This window comes from Lampetra planeri, chromosome 22 (genome assembly GCF_965212315.1).
Source record: "Lampetra planeri chromosome 22, kcLamPlan1.2.h2, whole genome shotgun sequence".
In the NCBI taxonomy this organism is placed as follows: domain Eukaryota; kingdom Metazoa; phylum Chordata; class Hyperoartia; order Petromyzontiformes; family Petromyzontidae; genus Lampetra; species Lampetra planeri.
In genome coordinates, this window is record NC_136128.1 from 7,571,921 (window position 1) to 7,586,950 (window position 15,030).

The window sequence follows — 15,030 nt, forward strand, 5'->3', positions numbered from 1 at the left end:
AGCTTTCAGGACTGCAAGGATTCATACTCTTAGGTTTTTTCGGTAAAGTCACGTAGGTAAAAATAAATAATACAAATAATAGAAATAAAATAATTATTTCTATTATTATTAATAATAAAAATAATAGAAATAAAATAATTATTTCTATTATTTTCATTTATGGACGGCCCCCCATCCCGACAGTTGCTAATCCGCGGAATTAAGTTACAAACACATTCTTGCGGAGGGAGCTGGTAGGAACGTTGGGTTGCTCGGTCAATGGCCAGGGTCAACGGCGGCGTGGTGTATTCCGCAAACATGCCCGACTGTGAGGGCGGGCACAAGCCGGCGTGAGTAGGTTAAACGTTGAGTTTTATAAGGGCACCACGGGGTGACCAGCCCCTCCCCACCCAGCCCCACCCCTCCCACCCAGCCCCACCCTCCCCACCCAGCCCCTCCCCACCCTCCCCACCCAGCCCCACCCCTCCCACCCCCACTCAGCCCCACCCAGCGCCACCCCACCCACCCCCCACCCAGCCCCTCCCCACCCAGCCCCGCCCAACCCACCCCCCACCCAGCCCCTCCCCACCCAGCCCCACCCCACCCTCCCCTCCCCACCCAGCCCCTCCCCACACAGCCCCACCCCAGCCCCTCCCCACCCTCCCCTCCCCACCCAGCCCCACCCTCCCCACCCAGCCCCTCCCTGCACGACGGACACAATAATCCCCTGTGGGCTGGTGTAACCAGGAGGTTCCTACCAGTACAATGTTAATGACTTGCCAAGGCGCGGACGTGATATGAATGTGATGGTGTAGCGCCACCCCTGGTAAGAGCCCGGTGACAATTTTTGCCAGGGCTCTCTTTAAACGGCCCGTGACAATTTCCTGTGCGGCTTTCGTTTTTGGACACGCGAAGGGATTGTTGCCGAACACAACAACAAGAAGAACATCATCTCTGGCGCCCGTGAGTAACGAATACACCGCTACACACGTGTGTACGTGTGTGTGTGTACACACGTGTGTGTCTCTGTGTCTCTCTGTGTGTCTCTCTGTGTGTCTCTTTCTCTGTGTCTCTGTGTGTGTCTCTCTCTGTGTCTCTCTCTCTCTGTGTCTCTCTCTGTGTCTCTCTCTGTGTCTCTCTCCGTGTCTCTCTCCGTGTCTCTCTCTGTGTCTCTCTCTGTGTCTCTCTCTGTGTCTCTCTCTGTGTCTCTCTCTGTGTCTCTCTCTGTGTCTCTGTGTGTGTCTCTCTCTCTCTCTGTGTGTGTCTCTCTTTGTGTCTCTACACACAGTGGTGGCGAGGGAGCGGTGGCGCAGTGGTTAACGCACTCAACGCTGCGTTAAACCAACGGGGGGGGGGACTTTGACTCGCGTTGCATTTCCGGTCCCACGCGTCAATGGGCGAGTGATGTCCGAACCGGTCAGAACGCGGCCGCCCTGTAGGTCGAATCAGCCTTAAATTAGTACCGAATGCGATCCGATCTGGCACCGGCGAGGGAGGGGGGGGGGGGCCCTGCAGGCCTCTTTGCAGGGCCCTCTCCGGCTCCCCTTGGATCAACTCGGCCTTAAACGAGTACTGCACTGTACAGCACTGTACTCGCTGCCTTGCTGCGAGCATCAGCGCTGGGAAGACAAAGGCGGCCAGGGGGCAGCGTTATTGGTTTGGTCATGTTTGTTTGTTGTAGTACAGAGTTAGACTGATGGCATTAATCTAAGTTGTCTTGTGGTTGTTGTTGTTGTTTGACTTGCACACAGCGTTTGTGTACGGTGTTTTTTTCTGCAATATTTTGCTGTCTTTTCTTGGATTTTCTGTTTGCACTTAGTCACATATTCACTTTAAGATGTTTTTTGTTCATGTTTTTGTTTGTTGCGGTTGCACCCGATTCAAGAGCCGAATGGCTCACAGGGCTCTACCTAATAAATGAGCTTGAACTTGAACCGGTATCATAACAACAAGAACCATGCTCAGTCCACCGCTGCATTAAAGCCTCTCCCACGCCGTGTCACTGTGTGATTCAAGTGGCGTGGCACTCATGCACACGAGCCGACTGCATCGCTCCGTCTCCCGGGTGCACGTGCTTAGTTAGCATTGACCTTGTGTGTGTTGTGTGTGTGGTCATCTCACGCACTCTCAAATTGCGGGCAAATAGAATGAAACAACCAAACTTGTGCCCCGTTACTAACCAGTACGCATCTGGTCACCTCAAGTTCATTTCAAGTTCATTTATTTATAGCCCTGTGAGCCATTCGGCTCTTGAATCGGGTGCAACCGCAACAAACAAAAAACATGAACAAGAAAACATCTTAAAGTGAATATGTGACTAAGTGCAAACAGAAAATCCAAGAAAAAACAGCAAAATATTGCAGAAAAAACACCGTACACCAACGCTGTGTGCAAAAATCCCAGTGGGATGCAAGTCAAACAACAACAACCACAAGACAACTTAGATTAAGGCCATCAGTCTAACTCCGTACTACAAGAGCTGAATGGCTCACAGGGCTATACCTAATAAATGAACTTGAACTTGAACAACAAACAAACATGGCCATACCAAAAAACTTTTCGAAATCACCAAAATTAAGCCATAAAAGCAATGTAACAGTGATCATAGATAGGAACGTTGACCGAATTTTCACAATAAACGACATTAACAACATGTACCACAAAAACCCTGCAGCCATAGATAGGCCTCGGAAAGGTAAGGTAAAAGTTAAAAGGTAAAAACAACGAGCCTACCTTTACCTTACCACAATACAATCACTCTACCCTACCTTTTACCCGTTAGCAGGTAAGGTTAAAGGTAATAGGTAAAAAGCAACGAGTCTACCTTTACCCTACCATTTACCCTTACCCCATACAAATTACCCGATTACGTGGTAATTACTAGGGAACTACACATGAACAAGGTTTATAACGGTAAATGCTATAAGGTAGAGCACTTTAATCATATAGAATACTCTCGATGATTTCAATTTTACACACTTGTTGTCGTTGTCATCGTTGTATCCTCAAATCTTGTAACTAAAATTTTACCCACTTCCTAATGTGGTATCGACTGCAAACTTGGTATACTTATGTCATACTGATGACAACACTATATGCTATCATTAAAAAGATATTTATTTTTAAACATTCTTTTGTAAATGTTATGTTTCGGCTTGGGTCTAATTGTCCACGCTCAACTGACGTTGGCTGTAAATCACCACGCTCACTTACGCTGTGGCAAGCTTCAGGGCCACTTCCTGGAGTCGTGGAGTTCTGCCATTACGAGTACATTTAATAAAAGCGTGTTTTTAATAAAGTTTGTTTTAATATTACTTATTAAATGGAGGCCACGGACTGCGCCACAGAGCTTCTAGCGGTAAACAAGGCACCGTGTTTACCGGGTAATACTTCGCGCTACCTTTACCCTACCGGGTAATTCTTCCGAGCTACCTTTACCCTGTACCCTTTACCTTACCCCTTGGCATGTCGACACCTTTACCTTTACCCTTTTACCCGGTAAAAAGGGTAAATTACCTTACCTTGCCGAGGCCTAGCCATAGGTGGCTGCACACACGCACCTACTGCAATATAAGACGCATTTACTGCAATATAAGACGCACCTACTGCAATATAAGACCCCCCCCCCCGCTCCACACTTTTACTTTAAAACACGGGGTGGTCATTGCGTCTTATAATCTGGGGAATACGACAACGCACACTTCGGCCATGGAGCAGCATAGATTTCATACGCGGTGGTCGAGAAATCCGTATACCTTTTAACATGTACGAGTTCAACTCATGATGTTAAGACTTGGGTCTAGGAACTTCTCGCCCGCCCACCCACCTCTGCACAACACAATTGAATGTGTGCGTGTGTTTGTGTTTCGTCAGTGTGGCTGGCTGGTTGCCTGCTTCGCCTGCCCTCCTTGCCCAGGTGTACACCCACTGCTGCTGCTGCTGCTACTGCCTCGATCTGCTGGAGATGTCTGCAGAGGGATCCCACCATGGGGACAGTGACGGGAAGAAGGAGGACGCAGCCGAGACGAGGAGAGACACAGAGCCCACGTGTTTGTTCTGCAAGATCGCCAATGGACAGCAGGAAGATTGCGAGCTCGTGTACCAGGTGTGTGTTGGTTGTACGTTAGGTGTGGTGTGCCACGGTGGCGAGATGTTCATCTGCCTCGCCTGGTGTGCAGGAGGTCCGATGGTTCGATCCCCGACCCTGACGCCTGTATATTTGGAGTGTGTGCGTCTCTCTCCTCATGGTCACGTGGATTTTTCTCCAGGTCCTCCGGCTTTTTCCCTCCACATTTAGAAACATTCGCTTAGAGTATTTGGCTTCTCCGTTGAGCTATCATTGGTGGCCAGGTCGCTTCTGAAAAAGCTATATAGCTCAGTGGCCCTTGCCTGGTAAAATAAACATTATTTAAAGTTTAGTTTAAGCAAGCGGTGGTGAGCGTACTGCGCTACGAACCCGGCGACCCGTCTTCAACTCCTACTCGCGGCCAACATCGGTGACGAATGTCTGAACTGGACTTAGGGCCCCCAATACTAGGTCGACTCAACCTTAAATGAGTACCTAGTGCAATGTGTAAACATCGGCACTGGCGAGACAAAGGTGGCCAGCTGGGTTGCGGTGTTGACCAACCACGCTCCGTTGTGCCATACCGGCCTTAGCCGGTGCTTGCTAAGAGCACTCGCTCTTGTGGCCTATTGGACTACACAACGGGGAGAGAGGGGCACAGTGTTTAGTGCTCTGCGCTGTGAACCCAGTCACCTGAGTAAAATTTCTAACCCCGACTAACATCAGTTAGCAAGTGATACGTGACACGGACTGACCAGCATGGTGAGGTTACGCAACCCTCGTAATGAACATGATGTGGAGAGGCCTTCATTGAGCAGTGGATTGTTACATAACTGAAGCATGTATTGTGATGACCCCCAAAGGGGGGTCATTAAAATCGAATATATCCCACAATCTGTGGGCTAAGTGCAACTAGGTGGATGAACGCAAGTCGGGCCTAGGAGAGTGCACACTGTCGCATCGTGGGAGGAAGGATGGTAAACGGGCAGGAGTGTGTTTTTTTTCCCATTAGCAACGGGGATAGCAAAGTGCATGACCAAATGTGCACAAGTGGATGAGCACATTATTTTAGCCAGACAACGATTTAGACGTTGCAATGTGTCAGGAGTGGAAGCATACGAATCCACCGAGACATCCGAGGAGGATATCAAAGAGCAGTTTAACAATAGTTGACAGGCCGTTTTGGGCATGATGCCCAAAACGTGATGTTCTCCTACGACTAGGGTACTATGAAGCCCATGTAAGTGCCCACTATGATGAGTGGTACGCGTACCATGTCATTCGGAACGTCTGCTCTACGCCAGTGTTCTTCATTGCCAGGCGGCCCTTGGTGGCCTTTAGTGCGGTCGCTGACATGCGACCCCCGACAATACACACGTGAAAGCAGGTGGTGAGGCGGTCCTCACACTGACGTCTTATCGGCGAAAGTGAACCTCCCACCTTTTGAAAATAATTGAAGAACACTGCTCTACGCAAACCAAGTTGCCATCGTGGCTCAGAGTAAACGCACTGCTGTGACAAACATCAGCAAATGGTTGCCCTCGGATCTTGCGAGCGTGTCCATGGCCTTAATGGAGCCCCGTGCGTCATTTCAGGATGAGCATCTATCGTCCTTCCGAGACATCCACCCCGGGGCGCCGCACCACTACCTGGTGGTTCCGCGCGACCACGTGGGGAACTGCAAGTCTCTACGGAGGCGCCACGTGGCGCTGGGTGAGTTCGCCGGCTGCGAAAGTGGCAGTTGGTTGGAGGCGGATCTAGAAACTCAAGCTTTTTTTTTTTAAATAGGGCCCTATGTTAATAAACAAAACTGTTATGGGTCATAATTTATTTTTGTTGGGTCAGACGACGCGAGTACAGTGCCAATGTGTGTCGTACTCCCTCCTCCACACGACGCAGTCGAATCAATAATGTTGTCACGTGAAGAAATGTGCCAATTTGTATTGCTTCAGCACACTGGTATGTCGAAGAGAGGTCCAAGTCATTTAACAATTTGACGAAAAATTTCGCTGGTAGTTAAAACCGACATTGTAGGGCGGTTGTCAGAATTGAACTCCTGTCGTGAAAATTGCCCTGCAATGCTGGGCTTTAAATCGGTAGCATGACACAAGCACACCCACACAGATGAGCAGGAAGTAATACCCGAGATGAATGTATCCACATACATTACACATACATTGCGTTAGATTACAATAAAGTATGTTAGATATTTTAACATGAAGGCACATGTAATTACGTGACGATTAAGGTTAGAATGATCGTAAGGATTCTGTGATGTTATCATGTTGTCTTAGTTATAATGGATGTAAATACAGTCGTGTTGCATACTTTATTGTAGTAAAATGCAATGTTTTTTAATTTGTGTGAAGTTATTTAGCAGGTATTAAATCCTGATACTACCTTCTCACTTGTGTGGGTGTGCCGACGATGCCACGCCACTAATTTGAGGCCTAGGAGTGTGGGACATTTTAACCACAGGAATTCAAGTGTGGCAATCGCCTGGTGATGCTGGTTGTAATCACCAGTGGAACGTCGCTAACTCAAATTGCAAATGCTGTGGGTTTACTCTCCAGTACACGGGTGTGCTGTGTCCGCTAGAGGTGGGCTCAACGACACGTTGATATTTACGCGATCTAACGCAAAAAAATTCATACCTGTTAAAATTGTATCTGTTTTCTCTGGTTAATATCAATACGGTACAATACCAATTGTTGGGGTCTCAAGGGGGTGGCGATTGCCTCCATCCCCCACTGGATCCTCCACCGGGGTTGTTTGCGTGGGGTAGGGATGTGGGCCTCACGCCAATTGGCATAGACATAGCCGGAGTACTTGTGACACTGGCTGCCTTCCACCTACGATCGTGTTCCCCCACCACTGCAGGTACTAACGTCCACGGGCCAGATAAGGCATTTTTCTATGTCTACCGGGAGCAGCAAAAACTGTAGTTACACTGGTTCACGTGGCTGACAAAATCGATGAGATAACATGTCAGTGATTCTGTGAATTTGTGTGCGATTTTGGGGGGGGGGGGGGGGGTGGCAGGGTGATTAGCGCACTGCACTGTGATCTATGAGTTCGAATCTCGGCCACCGCTCACTACGTGATTGACACTACGGCTGAACTCGGGTGTTTTAAATGGCAAGTAACATGTCGAATAAGGATTGAGGCTTGATTACGTTTTATGCTCGCTGTGATTAGAAACTGCTTCAATCTGTACATGTTTTTGCCTGCGATAAATCACCTGCAATGCACCTGATCTCTACATCTCTCAAGCCAAGCACGGTTGAGCCTGGACAGTGCTTGTTTGGGCAATATTCCTGCATGGCAAGTGCTGTAGGCTGCAGCAGGGCTAAGATGTGGACATTCGAGAGAAGTTGCAGCAAAATACATTGTTGTACCATACTTCTATGCACTCGCATCTGTGTTTCTCTGCATTCACAAACCCGCGGTGAGCAGCGCGGTGAAGCATAGTCAAAATACCCCCATTATCCACGGCATGGGATTCTACATAGCCAATCATCGTTCCCGACTGGCACACCAATGGCCATTTGCAGGCCAGCTACTGAGCCTCCTTGTGCCCGCGGGGAGAGCGGCCGCTGGGGGGGGGGGGTACCCTTCGAATGTTTCAGATGAGCTGTGAGATAAAACGGCACTCTGAAACGCCGCCCCCTGCCCCCCTCCGTGGATGTGTGTTCTTGTAAGGCAAATGTTCTGCCGCCATGGCTGACAGTGTCTCGCGCGTCTGACTTCCCGTTGCCAGTGAACGAGATGGTTCGTGTTGGAAAAGAGGTCCTTCAGCGACAGGGCGTGAGCGACCTCTCTGACATCAGGCAAGCGTGACGTGGCTTCCCGCTCTTGCGATCCAACACCGCAAACGTGATGCTGAGAACTGTGTTTGCTATGAAGAAAGGCCATTGCTCGAAATGTCACCCATTATGTATATTTTTTTTGTTCTATTTAGGGCCACAACATTATCGACGAATGTGTTGAGTTTTTGTTTTGTTATTTGTGCCGGTCGTGCACCACTGCCAACGCAGCAGCATCACCAAATAATATCTCTGACAGATTCGATTGCAGGAAAAGAATTAAGTGTTTCCTTTGTTATCCTTCGAACGTTGTTCATGAATAGAGTGTGGCGATAATCGGCGGCCCGCACAGTCAGAAATCCAACCCTAAGTGTTCCACCGCAGTTCCTACGGATTGGGTTTCCTCTCCAAAGGTTGTACGTGTCGTCTCATCAGAAGCGGACCCATAGTTGCCCTTCTCCAGAACAGGGAGACACAAATCCTCTGTGCACCAGTGCCGGATTAAGCTAGTGCGGGGCCTGTATGACATGTTATAAAGGGGCCCCAAATAAAAAAAACACAAATATTAAAACACAATTTTTTTACTTACATAGTAAAGTCATTGTATTTTTTCATTCGCTATTCAGCCACATAATACGACAAATCGCTAACCTTAAACACCCAGTCGTTCATAAAAGTTGAAAGCAGTATAGTACTTCAGTAATAGAGCAAGTGCAGAATCACTGAACCGGAATTGATAGCTTGAAAGCATTTAGCACGGGGCCTTGAAAGTACGGGGCCTATAGCATATGTAGCTACTTTTGCTACTCGGATAATCCGGCACTGCTGTGCACAGTATATACATCTGTATAGGCTGAGGCCACCAACTCGCTTTAATCATTATAATGACATCTATGGGGCTGTAGCATAAGCTATTACCAGGGCACCTGGAGTGGCTTGCAATCTTGATATCTTATTATCAAGGGTGAGATGATGACTGTGCGTTAAAAAAATACACTCATTCAGGTGACAAAATTAAGAAATATGTTATTGACAGAAGAAAATCCCCTAGGGGAGACATTAGAGCCAGGAGCGGACCCACACGGAGTGTGTCCCATGCTGCTGTTGTTACTCATGTTTTTGCTGTGGGGGACGACACACATGAGCGGACGTGTGTGCGTGCAAGGCAGGCTGGGATTCCACTGGCCGCCCTTCTCTTCCGTGACTCATCTGCACCTCCACGTGCTCGCACCGGCCAGCCAAATAGGCTTCTTGCGGCTCGCCTACAGGCTCAACACCTGGTGGTTTGTCACGGTGCGTCCGAGAGCTACCAAGTAGGGACCGAATCCAGATCAGAGGTCGCAAACAGGTTTTGATTCCTTACCCGTACCCGGCCGCACCAGGGTCGCAAACGGGTACCCGTACCCGTACCCGGCCGTACCCGTACCCTACCCGTACCCGGCCGGGTACGGGTAGGGTACGGGTATTAGGTACCTGATTGCGACCTCTGGGATGAAGCCATGTTGCAGGCGCGGGTGGGTTGATTCTAGGAACTTGAATTGTGAGAAGAGACAAGACGTTGGGAAATGAGTGACAAACAGTTACTCACCAGTGACTCACGGCCTACCCGTATCCGTACCCGGCTGCACCAGGGTCGCAAACGGGTACCCGTACCCGTACCTGGCCGGGTACGGGTAGCCGGGTATCGGGTAGGGTACGGGTGTCGGGTACCCTGGTCCCAGAGGTTGAGTTACTTTTGACAAGGGTATCATTAAAAAAGGAATTTCAAGTTAGAGGAGTAAGTGGCAGGTGACCGGGTGCCAGGGTGGCATTACAGGACCGTGAGGCATTGTAACGGGATGGGGAGGCCTTCAATCATCAGTGGGTACATAGTGATTCGAGGACGATAATGATAAAAGGTGTTGCACATGCATAAAGTTGCCACAATGGCCCACTCCTATGCTCATTAGACGGTGGCTGTAGGCGGCGCGTGGTTCAACTGGCCGACATGGAATAACGTTCCATGGCTGAATAAACACGATGACTTAGGCATGGGAACGTAAGGGGGAAGGGAGGACGGCTTCCACCCTCAACTCTTAAACCAAAGGAATTGCAATTGCTGAGCCCTCTCAAAAGCTTTCATGGGCCACCTTGGCTCCAAGTTATTCCCACGTGTCTGGGAACAACTGCTTTTTGTTCCAATATTGCGCTGAATGCAGCGGCTACCATGTGGCTCCTGGGGGCCGCTTGAACCCATTACGGGCAACACATACAGATAGTAAGTCAGTTCTTACTTGCGTGATTTTGATGCATAGATCGTCAGCTTAATGATTTATTTTAACCCATGGTTCTCCTTTTTTGTATAGAGGATCAGCTAAATAGTTGCCACTTTATTGATCATAGAAAGGCATAGGTTGTTTATGTAACCTTTATGTTACTCTTTAGTCTTTGTAACACAAGTTTACGTGTTCCTATATTCATGGGAAGCTGTGGGGTAACGATTCGCACACTGGACTCCAAGAGTTCGCCATTTCGTAGGGCATGTTTCTCAAATCCCACCCAGGCCACCGTCTCTGTCCATGGGGCAGTATAAATGGGCACACACCAGAGTTCGTCAATCGGCAGGTTTCGTGTGTGGTGGGGTAAAGTGTGGGGACTCCCACATCTTGCGTCGAAGACGTCGGGCCATCATGGAAGAGTCGGTCAAATACCGTCTTAGAGGCGCTCTCGTGAGTTACGTCTATTAGAGGACCCCCTCCATCAGTGAGTGGTGTGAGCACACAATTGCAGGGCTGCACCTATGGGCAGTTTTTTTTTTAAATACTGGTAGGAACCTCCTGGTTACACCAGCCCACAGGGGATTATTGTGTCCGTCCGTCCGTTGTGCATCCAAAAATAGGAGGGGTGGGGCTGGGTGGAGAGGGGAGGGTGGGGAGGGGCTGGGTGGGGAGGGTGGGGCTGGGTGGGGAGGGGCTGGTCACCCCGTGGTGCCCTTATAAAACTCAACGTTTAACCTACTCACGCCAGCTTGTGCCTGCCCTCACAGTCGGCCATATTTGCGGAATGCATCACGCCGCCGTTGACCCTGGCCATTGACCGAGCAACCCAACGTTCCTACCAGCTCCCTCCGCAGGAATGTGTTTTAAAAAGCATCTTCAGACACTTGTGAACAAAGAGAGTGTCAATTTTAAAATACATATGGCTCTACGCACTTCACTGACCTCGCTGCGCGTGTGTATTCCTCAGTGTGATCAGTTGATCAAGATACTCGAAGCCTTTCCAGAGGAGTCGGCAGAGGAAGGAAGCAAGGCCCACTGAGCTCATCACTTGTGTACAATCCACGCGCGGTGATTACATACATTTAAAGCTAATTCGCTTGGATATATGGAGCTTGTTTCCACACTGCTGCTGGCTGAAGGACATGTGCTGATCATTAATTATTGCTGCTCTTTGGTGAATTCCCATTGTTTTCTGTCGATTGTAAACTCTCGCATTAAATGTAATATCGGCGATGTGCCTACCCAAGCGTTTGTCATTCCCAGGTGTTTAACAGAATTGAGGAAGTGGTTGCATGATATATATACATATTTAATTTATTATTTTCTCTTTATACGTGACTTTACCGAAAGAACCGAAGAGTAATTCCTGCAGTCACGAAAGCACCAAATTAAGTGTATACACAGGCGTCCCTCGCATTACGCGCGGCACGCATTCCTGAAAAACGGCGCATAATTCGAATCACGCTTTATGAAGTCTATTTCCCCAAAGACATGCATGTTATACAGGGGGGTACGGTACCGATTACAAAAGCGATTATCATTTCATTATTATAAGCCCTGGATTTACAAAATATGTATAAGTGTAATACTTAATAACTATATTAACATTACAAAGTTACTTAATACGGAGTTTAATAACAAATAATTAAGAGTAAATATATTAGTACTCAGAAAGATTACCCTTCTTGAATGCTTCCGTGGGCTGCTTGCAGCAGCAACACGCATGCAAAGGCAGATCTAAGATGTTACTCCCAGCCCGTGACGCTGGGTGCTGCCATAGCTGCTATAATTTTTATCATTTCAAATGTAGTTTTAAAAAAAACTTTACAATGTTTTAGTTTTTTTCCCTTCAACGTGTAACTGTGAAACGCATAGCGTAAGTGTGACGTATGTCCCTAGAATATGAATGAATTGTGTAACAGCGAATTCACACTTTGGGGGGGCGGGGGAGCGTTACGTAAGATGCCTTCACTGTATATGGAATGGATTTTGCACATATCTGGTGTTGTAAACTCTACATGCAATCGTGGAATTATGGTATGTAGTGTCGCTAGGCACGAGTAATCCTAAACACACGCTTCGGGCTCCAAGCAGCTCACGGGGGCTGGGATTCCTTAAAAAATAGGGTTTAACTATTATCAGCTTTTATTCAAATCCTAATCAACCTAAACATCGAAATAACATAAAACTCTCATTGAGTCTGCATCTCTCTACTGTCATCTAACTCCACTTTTATATCTTGTCGACAACCCTCATTTCACTGCATCTGTCTCATCTGTATTTAGCATCATCTTTCCTGTCATCTCTGTAGTTTATGAATCAAAAGGGGAGTTGGGGCGGCAGGGTCAAACATATTTTTGCTTAGGGCCCCCCCCAAATGTGCATCACCGCTAGTACCGCTGGTCATGGTGCAAAACTTCAGGCCGGTGGGTCCCAATATTTCTCGACCCGTGCGGACCGGCCGATGTTGGGAACCACTGCTCTAAGCTATGCCTGAAACAAAGTGATGTCTAATTCACGTTGACACTATTTCCCTTAATAACAAAGGTGCGAACTCGATACAGCAGGAGCGTCTCATCCGCAAAAGAGTGGAATCAAGTGCAGCAGATTCACATCTTGTTGAAGCGGACACAGCACATTGTTGGCGATGCAACAACACCAACCGCCATTCGCCACTAAGTGGCGGTGACGTCACCACGACGCTTGTGCCAGGCCAAGTGCACCTTGAGGCCACGTGAAGTGTCGAACGCCCGCTAGCAGGAGGTCACGGGGCAGACCCAGGTGCCACGGGTCGACTGACCGAGATGACTGAGATGATGCACACACACACACACAGGTGAATCTGTACCACCACGCAGCGGCTGCCCCCCACGCATATTAAGTACAGTCCGTATCCTTGGCCGGATTATTCGGGCTGTGGATTAACATTGGCCAATCCGCATCCATCGGTGGTTTCATTAATAGCTGCTCTTCCTCACTCAGTCGTCGTGGGTCAGTCACTCAGTGCCTACATGATCGGAAAGTAAACTACTGAAATAAATATTCTTGGTTCTTTCGGTAAAGTCACGTAGAAGGGAAATAAAAAAATAACAAAAATATAAAAAAAATTCACGACGTTTCGACTGCAACACAAGCAATCATCATCAGGTGTGAAATCCACAGCAAGAAAATTTCCACAGCAAGAACATTTTCTTGCTGTGGATTTCACACCTGATGATGATTGCTTGTGTTGCAGTCGAAACGTGATAATTTTTATTGTTTTATATTTGTATTTTATTATTTCCCTTCTACGTGACTTTACTGAAAAAACCAAGAATATGAATCTCTGCAGTCACGAAAGCTTTAAATTAAAATTTGCTGAAATAAAGTTATATTTTTGCAAATGTCAATATGTTCAGGAGCTAAGAAAGAGTTGATGGATTTTCTGCTATCACCCCCCCCCCCCCATTTTATCCAGGCCCTTCCCTCTTCACCCCATTACTCTGGATGAACGAAAGTTGACTAATTTCACAATTTAATTAGTGTTGATTATAACCCAGTGCTGGAAATGCCACGTTCTTATGACAGGGCCCCGATAGGTCATGCTCTATGAACCGGGCAACCTGAACGACTAACATCGGTAGAGAGTGGTATCTGGAACAAGTTCAAGTTCATTGATTAGGTATAGCCCTGTGAGCCATTCGGCTCTTGAATCGGGTGCAACCGCAACAAACAAAAAAAATCTTAAAGTGAATATGTGACTAAGTGCAAACAGAAAATCCAAGAAAAGACAGCAAAATATTGCAGAAAAAAAACCCCGTACACCAGTCCTGGGCACACACACACACCACTCCCCCCCAGACCACCACTTAACCAACCAGGGTGGTGAAGTATGGTCAAACAACTCTCCTGGCTGACCAGGCGTGGCCGGGGAGGTCGTCATCCAGCAGTCGAATGACAAAACGAGCTGTCGACCTCTCGCACAATACACAAAGTAAGGGCTCTTGTTACATAGGAAACGCGTTGGTGTCACTGGCAACGCACACACAAAGGTAAAGATCCCCCGTGTAGCTTTAGCATACTGTCGGGGCAAGTGCTGTTAGCGATGACCTATGAAGGCCGGCACGGCACAGGAGAGGGGGGGGGGGTAGCCAGCAACCACGCCCGGCCGCCTTTGTCTCCCCGGCGGTGATGTTCACGCACCGCCTACCGGGTACTCATTTTTAGGCTGAGTCGACCTAGGGGAGGCCCAGAACCCATACATTCCCCCCCACACACACACCAACACTGACTGTTGGAGCGAGCTCGTTCAAGGGAACGCCTATTACATTTATATTAGGTTTTTTCGGTAAAGTCACGTAGGTAAAAAAATTAAATTAATGAAAGTAAAATAAAATAAAAATCACGACGTTTCGGAGGCAACACAAGCTTCCGTCTTCAGGTGGAACCGTCACAGCACGCTTGCTGTATCAAGTAAATGAGAAATTCGTGCTGTGACGGTTCCACCTGAAGACGGAAGCTTGTGTTGCCTCCGAAACGTCGTGATTTTTATTTTATTTTTATTTTATTTGTATTTTATTTTACTTTTATTAATTTAAATTTTTTACCTACGTGACTTTACCGAAACAACCTAAGAATATGAATCCTTGCAGTCACGAAAGCCTCAAATCTAGAATTAACGCCTATTAAAGTTGAGCAGAAAAAGCAGTAGAGTTGACAAAGTTTCCCAAACCACAGCTCCTCCACTAGAATCTTCAAAGAACACACAGGCAGATTGACAACCATACATACAACAACGATCCCCCGTGTAGCCTATAGGGGCAAGTGCTGTTAGCGAGCACCTATGGAGGCCAGAACGATACACGAGGGGGTGGGTGGCCAGCACCACGCCCGACCGCCTTTGTCTCCCTAGTGACGATGTTTACACATCGCACCAGGAACT

General features: G+C 47.9%; 2 protein-coding genes across 3 annotated transcripts in view; one reads left to right on the forward strand and one right to left on the reverse strand.

Moving 5' to 3' along the window:
* The window catches only part of LOC144724963 (phospholipase ABHD3-like), a 41,794-nt gene that overhangs the window by 25,826 nt on the left and 938 nt on the right, over positions 1 to 15,030 (reverse strand). The window lies entirely within an intron of this gene.
* HINT3 (histidine triad nucleotide binding protein 3) lies at positions 829 to 11,355 on the forward strand. Its single transcript, XM_078604322.1, has 6 exons — positions 829 to 942; positions 3,896 to 4,084; positions 5,641 to 5,758; positions 7,806 to 7,875; positions 9,021 to 9,144; positions 11,077 to 11,355. Exons 2-6 carry the CDS (start codon positions 3,944 to 3,946, stop codon positions 11,146 to 11,148), a joined length of 525 nt encoding a protein of 174 aa, XP_078460448.1. The 5' UTR covers positions 829 to 942; positions 3,896 to 3,943; the 3' UTR covers positions 11,149 to 11,355.

Bases quoted from the DNA above. Each gene is read 5' to 3' on its own strand.
- HINT3 (XM_078604322.1), top strand. From the start codon at position 3,944: ATGTCTGCAGAGGGATCCCACCATGGGGACAGTGACGGGAAGAAGGAG. The intron at 4,085-5,640 runs GTGTGTGTTGGT...GCGTCATTTCAG, and splicing joins ATTGCGAGCTCGTGTACCAG to GATGAGCATCTATCGTCCTT. The intron at 5,759-7,805 runs GTGAGTTCGCCG...TCCCGTTGCCAG, and splicing joins GAGGCGCCACGTGGCGCTGG to TGAACGAGATGGTTCGTGTT.